This window comes from Microtus ochrogaster, linkage group LG2 (assembly GCF_000317375.1).
Source record: "Microtus ochrogaster isolate Prairie Vole_2 linkage group LG2, MicOch1.0, whole genome shotgun sequence".
In the NCBI taxonomy this organism is placed as follows: Eukaryota; Metazoa; Chordata; class Mammalia; order Rodentia; family Cricetidae; genus Microtus; species Microtus ochrogaster.
In genome coordinates, this window is record NC_022028.1 from 50851981 (window position 1) to 50859658 (window position 7678).

The 7678-nt window shown below is 54.5% G+C and overlaps 1 protein-coding gene across 1 annotated transcript; it reads right to left on the reverse strand.

Moving 5' to 3' along the window:
• Window positions 1-1194: 1194 nt before the first annotated feature.
• Pim1 (Pim-1 proto-oncogene, serine/threonine kinase) lies at window positions 1195-6722 on the reverse strand. Its single transcript, XM_005360325.2, has 7 exons — window positions 6456-6722; window positions 6021-6381; window positions 5816-5922; window positions 5673-5723; window positions 5209-5575; window positions 3553-3729; window positions 1195-2595 (listed from the first exon to the last, which is right to left on the reverse strand). Exons 1-7 carry the CDS (start codon window positions 6720-6722, stop codon window positions 2438-2440), a joined length of 1488 nt encoding a protein of 495 aa, XP_005360382.2. The 3' UTR covers window positions 1195-2437.
• Between the last annotated feature and the right edge of the window lie 956 nt (window positions 6723-7678).

A 7678-nucleotide genomic window follows, 5' to 3' on the forward strand; every position in this document is an offset into this window, starting at 1 on the left:
AGACAGGGAGGTGGCTGTGAGTTCAAGACCTTCCTGGACTACAAAACGCTTCACTGTTTTTTTTTTTGTTTTAAATGTTTTATGTTTTTGTTTTTCAAGGCAGGGTTTACTATTTAGCTCTAGCTGTGCCGGAACTAGCTCTGTAAACCAGGCTGTTCTAGAACTCACAGAGATCCACCTGCCTCTGCCTCCCGGGTGCTGGGATTAAAGGCGTGCGCCACCACCGCCTGGCTAATGCTTTCTTTTTATTGGGTGCTGTCTGTATGTTTTTGTGTCTAGACTTATGTACGTGCTTAGTGCCCTTAGAGGCCAGAAGAGGGCGCTGGATCCTCTGGAAGTGGGGTTCAGATGGTTGGGAGCCACTGTGTGGCTGCCCCAAGTTGACCCCAGGTTGAGCCATCTCTCTCCATCTCCACTGTGTCCTCACCACCTTTTGAGAAAGGACCTATGTAGTCCTGGAACTCTGTAGCCCTGGCTGGCCTTGCACTCAGGGCCATGTGGTTCTGTCCAGCAGGGTGCTTGTCCTCTTTTCTACTAGACGAGGTCTCCTGTATCCCAGGCTGACCTTGAACTCCTGATTCTGAAGCTTCACATTTCCAAATACTGGCTTTATAGGTTTACACCAGCATGCCTGCTATTCAGCGTATTTTGAGATCTATCCTATGCTAATCTTCAGCTTCTGAACTCAAGTGATTCTGCTAGGCAGGTAATTACCACCTGACTTCAAAATCTATCCCAGTGTAGCCGGGCAAGGTTACACACACCTTTAATCCCAATACTAGGGAAGGCACAGGCAGGATGTAGGAGTTTCAGGGCAGCCAAGGCATATACAACCCACAAGTGCTGCCTGTAATCCCAGCATTTGATAGTGGTAGCAAGAGAATGCTCAATGCTGGTCCCTTACATAAGGCCGTGTTGGGGAAAATTAGTCTCAGCTGAGTCTTGTCCAACATCTACAATTTGGCTGCACCTGCTTTAATAAGGGTGATGATCCCCAAACTTTGGGGCCTTGTTTTGGGGCACATTTCCTTAGTGGAGAGATTGCCTCACAGGCAGGGAAGGCCTGCATTCCATTGCACACTGGTTGTCCCACCAGGAAATCAGATTCCGTGCCCTTTCTACCTGGCTCTGGACCAAGTATACATCTTTGTATGAATGAACAGAAAACACAAAGTTAAGACAAAAGGTTTTTATTCAAAAAATGCCAAGTATAAAAAAAAATAAGATCTCTTTTCCCCTGTACAGTATTTCACTCAGATAAAACCAGCAGGCTACACGCTGCTCAAACAGGATCCGGGAGGCACATCATGCCGGCCGGAACTGCCTTTCTATGTACAGTCAGCAATGCCCCTTCCCAGACAGAGCCCAGACCCACTCCAGTAAGCAGGCAAGGGGCCCCCCACAGAAGGGACAACAGCAGCTGTCCCACCGGAGTCCCTTCACCCCAGCAAGCATTGCAGCCCTCCCCAAAAGGTCCCCAAGTCAAGAGGGAAAAAAAATAAAAGAAAACAGATCATGACAATAAAGCCCTAGGCAATAGCCAGTGGAAGCTTGGAACAGGAAGGGAACCAAATAAATAAATAAATAAATACATTAACATTGACTTCCAGGCCAGAACTGCCATCTTTCAGAAACAAAAAAAAAAAAACCCCAACACATAAAATATAACTTAAAGGCATTTTTTTTTCTTAAATTGCATCAACTACAATCCTTTCACAGGCTACCATGCCGACTGTACAGACATTTACAGCTTGTCTGGTTGTTGCATTGGTTGTGCATTCTGTGTGAGGTCTTGGCTTTGAAACAGTTAAGTAGAAACCAAAAAGGAAGACCAGTTCACTTGGGAGTTTTACTAAAGGAGGCAGAAAAAGGGCAGGTGGCTCAGCAGTGGGCCCTGCAGCCTCTTCCGCGGCACCTTTCACAGGAAGTGGGGGAAGGGGGACAGGGAAGAGTAGGGACCAAACCCAGGCAGATTCTTGGAGAAGCAGCAGGTAAGAGGCAAGTTCAAGTATTTCTCCCAGCACAGCCGGAGTCCCCACAGAAGGCACTCAGAGGAGTTGGAAGAGGTGACAGGGACTTAAATATATGGTGCTAGTTTTTGTTGTTTTGTTTGTTTTTTAAATCCCATCCCCGACATATTTTTCCCCAACCCTAGCCCATCCTGGTGACCCGAAGTCTCCTGGTCACTAAAGGTCTATGGCAGGGTTCTGACCCACCCCCACCCCCCACCCTAAGATTCTGCAGAGCCCAGCAAAACTCGACACTGTGAGAGTGTCTATGGGAGGGCCTGGGAAATAAAGTAGCATCTCTTTCCCCTGTGGGAGGCTACTCCAGGAACCTGGAGTCTGGAATGAGTTGTCATTGCTGTCCCTGCATGAAGCAGGGTCCTGGAAGCCAGAGACAGCTGTCCCGCCCAGAGTGTCTGATAGAAAGGCTGCTATTTGCTGGGCGCCGGCGACAGGCTGCGCAGGTGAATCTCGGCGGTTGCCTGGGGTAGGAGGACATCCTGCATCCATGGATGGTTCTGAATTTCTTCGAAGGATGGCCGATCTGAAGGTCTCAGGGCCAGACACCATCTGATGAGATGTTGGCACTCTGCAGGAGGAGGCACAGACAGAGGTTAAGGGTGGCTCACTCGACTTGTTTTTGAGAAGCAAAGGTCTTCCCAAGGCCCTCACATCTGGGTTTTTAAAGCATGGACTCTGTTCAGAACACTGCTGGGTCCTCTCAGCGGGAAAGAACCAATATCGAAAGCCTGCGTCTGCCTTCAGTTAAAAAAACTGGCTCCCCTCTTAAACCTGTGGTTTCAAACTTCAAATAGCTGGGGCCTTTCCCACGACACCCACTCACCAGAAATAGGAAGGATGACAAGGGTTTGATGAGCCACCACCGAGCAAGATGAGGTGATTCAACTCATCTACCAACTTACAAACACTGACACTACTCAGGATGAGGTCATGGGGACCACAATACTTAGAGAGTTATTGCCTTAGGGGAGGTGGCTTAAACAGCCCTTGACTTTTTTTTTCTCTAAACTTTGTTAAGAGATCAGGTCCACGCTGGTAGTTAAACTTTACAGGGTCTGGTGGTTGGGTGGGATGTATATAAAACCTGCTCCAATTCCAGCATGACCAAAACAAAAACTGAAAGAAAAAGGGGAGGGGCTGAGACAGGATTCCAAGACCAACCAGAACTCTGAGTTAAACCCTGTCTCCTAAATCAAATCAGAGGCAGGCCAGGGCCCTCCTTAGTGGCCCCATCTCCTCAAAAGATGAATAAATGAGTAAAAATGACAGCTAGGGCATAACCCCATACTTTCTTCTACAAAGTACTAGGTTTAGTGGTTCACTCTTGTAATCCCAGCACTGGGGAGGGAGAGGCAGGAGGATCTGAGTTTGAGACCAACCTAGTCTACAAAGCTAGTTCCAGGACAGGCTTCAAAGCTACAGAGAAACCCTGTCTCAAGAGTGGGAAGCCTTCTCAAAACCAGCCTTCCAAATATAATAACCCCCAGTGAGTGTCCCGACCACCAAAGGGTTTCGTGGAAGTTACCTGAAGAGACCCTTTGCCTGAAGAACACTTGACCCTTGATGATCTCTTCATCATGCTCAAAGGGAATATCTCCGCAGACCATATCGTAGAGCAGAATCCCCAGGGACCAGACGGCTGCCGACCTGCCATGGTAGCGATGATAGCGAATCCACTCTGGAGGACTGTACACTCGGGTTCCTGCAAGCCAAGGGAATTGAAAGAAAACAGCCTTAGCAAAAATAAACAAGGAAAACTAGTCCAAGTAGCTTCTTGGAAAAAAAAATTTTTTTTGAAACAAGGTTTCTGTGTCTGCTGCCCTGGCTGTGCTGCATGGAACTCCCTCAGCACGCTGACCTTGAGATCCTTGAGATCCGCCTGCCCTGGCCTAGAGAGCTATGGTTAAAGGCAAGTGCCACCAGCACCCGGCTTTAAAATACATTTTTTCCCCAAGCCTAAACTAAAATCCTTTATATAACTCCCTCTCCAACAAACAGTCACTCAAAAGCTAAAAGTCTAGGGCCCTGGGCAGTAGTAAAACTCACTCACAGTGGGACAGCATTGAACTGCAGACCCTGTCTAGGACTGTCAGATCAGATTCTCATCTAGACCCGACTCTAGTCAGGGTGCCCTCTGGAAAGCTTTCCTGAGGGGGTTCTGCGCAAGCAAAGCACAACACCTACACTTTTTCCTCCCCAGACGGGAAAGGCAGAGTTGCAGGGTTGGTTTCAGACCACGTGATTCCTGTTTACAAACTTTGGATAGTAAAAAAAAAAAAAAGAAAGAAAGAAAAAAGTGCTAGCCTCATGGTGCTCAACAGGGGGCAGCAAAGACTTGCCCAGGGGGAGGGAAGAAAAAAAAAAAAAAACACAAGGGAGGACAACTCAGCCAGCCATTAACTGTAAAATACAAAAAATGAAGCCCAACCCAGCGTCCTCCACCGGCAAAGAAATCCAAACCACAAGCCCGAGTCAGAGTTTTGAAAGGCTGTCGTGTGTTAGGGCGAGCCACTCAGACCACGACCCACCCTCTTGCTTTCATCTAGTAACCCTCCATTCCTTTTCTGAAAGAACGCGATCCAAGCCCCTCCCTATGATAGGTTTTCAGTCTCCCTGCGGGAGACACCCAACTAATTTTCAAACCAGCAACAGATCTAATTTCACAACACTCATTCCAGGCTTCGTCACCCCACAACACCCCTAAGTATAGTGAAACCGCGGCTGATTCCCTAATCCTCAAAAACAAAACAAAACAAAAAACCCCTGCAGTTCTTAAGAACTACCTTAAAACTCCCCCCCCAAAACAAAACAAACTGCAAAACCGGCATCAATGTCTCCCGCCACCACCAGCTCCACCTCCTTCCACTGGTGAGAAAAGTGGGTCAGACTTTAGAAATCTGGGCTATAGCCGGTTGCCTACGACTTCGTATTCGCCGGGAAAGCATGGAATTTACTAAATTCCACTTTAAAAAAAAAAAATACAACCATGCCAGAAATGTTGCAGGTTCGCTCAGTCGGCTTGAAATCCCCGGCTGTACTACGTCGGGAAGCTCGCCTGTGCCCCACCCCTGCCAGCAGTGAGCCCGGCAGCCCAATGACCTTTACAAAGGGCCGGAGCCGAGGCCGCCAGCGGCTTCCAAGCCGGCACCTTGGGCAGCTCCCTCCCCGGGGCCTGGCTCACCGTCGAAGTCCGTGTAGACTGTGTCCTTGAGCAGAGCCCCCGACCCGAAGTCGATGAGTTTGAGCTCGCCGCGGTTCAGGTCGATGAGGATGTTCTCGTCCTTGATGTCGCGGTGGAGAACCCCGCAGTTGTGGCAATGCCGCACGGCCTCCAGCACCTGCCAGAAGAAGCTTCGAGCCAGCTCCTCCTGGAGGGCTCCCCGTTCGGTGATAAAGTCGAAGAGGTCTTGTACCGGCTCGGGCCTCTCCAGAATCAGCACGAAACTATCGGGCCTCTCGAACCAGTCCAGAAGTCTAATGACGCCCGAGAAGCCGCAGCTCACCTTCTTCAGCAGGACCACTTCCATGGGCACTCGGGTGCCATTGGGCTGCAAGGGTGAGGACGAGGGGTTAGCGCGCCGGTTCCGGCACGCCCGTCACCACCCACCCACCCAGACGGAGGGTCGCCGGCTCAGACTCACTCACCAATTCTCCCCAGTCGGAAATCCGGTCCTTCTCCACGTGCTTGATGGCCACCTGGAAGAGAGCCCCGGGTCTCCATCAGATTCTCCCTCTCCTGTTTTAAGCATCCCTCCGCGCGCCGTCCCCAAGGCGGGGTGCCCACTCACCGGCAAGTTGTCGGCGACGCGGATGCCCGAGTAGACAGAGCCAAAGCCACCGCTGCCCAACAGCGGGCCCACCTGGTACTGCGACTCCAGGGGCTCCTTCTCTTTGCCTAGGGAGGAGGCACGGGACACTAAGCGCGAGGCCCACGCAGGGGTCCCCGGACGCCCCCCCGGACCCGCGCGCCCGGGGTGGGGTGGGGACACTCACCCGGCGCCAGCTTGGTAGCGTGCAGGTCGTTGCAGGGCGCGGCGCGCAGGTGGGCCAGGGAGTTGATCTTAGACAGGAGCATCCCCACCTCCAGCGTGTCGGTGCGGAGCCGGTGCTGGGACGAACAGCAGCGGCGACGGAGCGAGCTGGGGCTGCGCCGGCGGCTGGGGCTCAGACTGCGGGTGGCGTTGCGGCTCGGGCTGCGGCTGGCGCGCAAGGCCGAGGGCGAGTCAGAGGACGACCGAGGGCGCTGGCGGGGCTGGCGGCGGGCGGGCTCGCCGGCCAGGTCAGGCAGTGCGGGAGGCGGCGGGGAGAGTGGCGCCGCGGGACCCAGGGCTGCTGCTGTCTGTGGCTGCTGCTGCTACTGCCGATCCCGCCGCCGGCACTGCCGACTCCCCTCCAGCCTCCTCCGCCACCACGGCCGCTGCTGCAGACGCCCGGCTCGCCCCGCCGCCAGGAGTAAAGGGGCGGAGCGCGCCGCCGGGGAGGGGGCGCGCGGCGGGCGGGGACGGGGCGGGGCCTCTCCGGGAGGCCGAGGCGGGGAGCCCGGCTGGCGCTGCGGCCGAGGGCGGAGAGGGGGCGGGGAGGCGGCGGGACCAGGGCCGCTCCCCTCCGCTCCGCCCCCTGGCGGCTTCGCCCCTTTCCCCCGGCCCCACCCCCGCGGTCGCGGCTCCAGCCAACCGGGAGTGACTTCATCTGCATAACGCGCCGGGGGCCCCGCCCCCGCCCCGCCCCGCGCCTCGCGGTCAGAATGGTCGCTAACGCCGCCACGACGTGGCGGGAAGGAAAAGGCGCCAAAACGGAGGGGGAGGGGCGCTGGGCGTGCGGGGAGGCGGGAGCTGGGTGGCGCGCGCGGCCGGGGAGGAAGGATGGGAGGGGCGTATCGATTCAAACCCAAACAATAACAAAGCCTTCAAAGGCCGCCCGAGGCCAGCTCCTCGGGCTTTAGGTTTCCCAGAGATTTGGGGTGTGATTTGAGGGGGGGGGGGAAGAGGGGGTCTAGCGCTGAAGCGTAGCAAGTTGCGAGCGGTGGAAGGGCGTTGGTGTGGCCGGCGCGGAGGCCGTGCGGGGGGACCGCGTGCATGTGTGTGGACGCCGAGCAGGGTGGTCCTCTTGTGTGACTCAGCCCCGAGACCTCCAAGGCTGCCGAGGCGGGGTGACGATGCGCGCTGTGGGCTCGATCCTGGGGGTGGGGGTTGTGATTTGGGGGGGCGCAGGGTGTGCAAGACGTGAGTCACCGGCGTTTGCACACCGAGGGAGTGAAGGAGTCACAGGCCTGCGAGGAGAGTGGGGGCGTGCTACGCGTCTTACAGAGACCCGGGAGACCGGGGCTGCGAGAAGCCGGTGATAAAGATTCTCAATTTAGAAATAAAAAAAAGAAAAGAAAAGAATTTTAAAGGTACCAGTAGGTCCTGATCCCTTCAGAAATCACCCGAGTCCGAGTGCCCGAGAGAGAAAATCACGACACAAATGTTAGCTTGATGGTGCCAGATGCTGCCTCAGCCCCTTCTGAGAGGGCGGGAGGAAGAAGGAAAATTCCTGATCGCGGCGAGGGTGGGAGGGGGCCGCTGTGTTTAATCTGAGATTGCTCGGGTAGTCCCCTTTTCAGCTTGGTATTAGCAGTCAGGCGATACGGGCTATTATTGGCCCCGACCCAG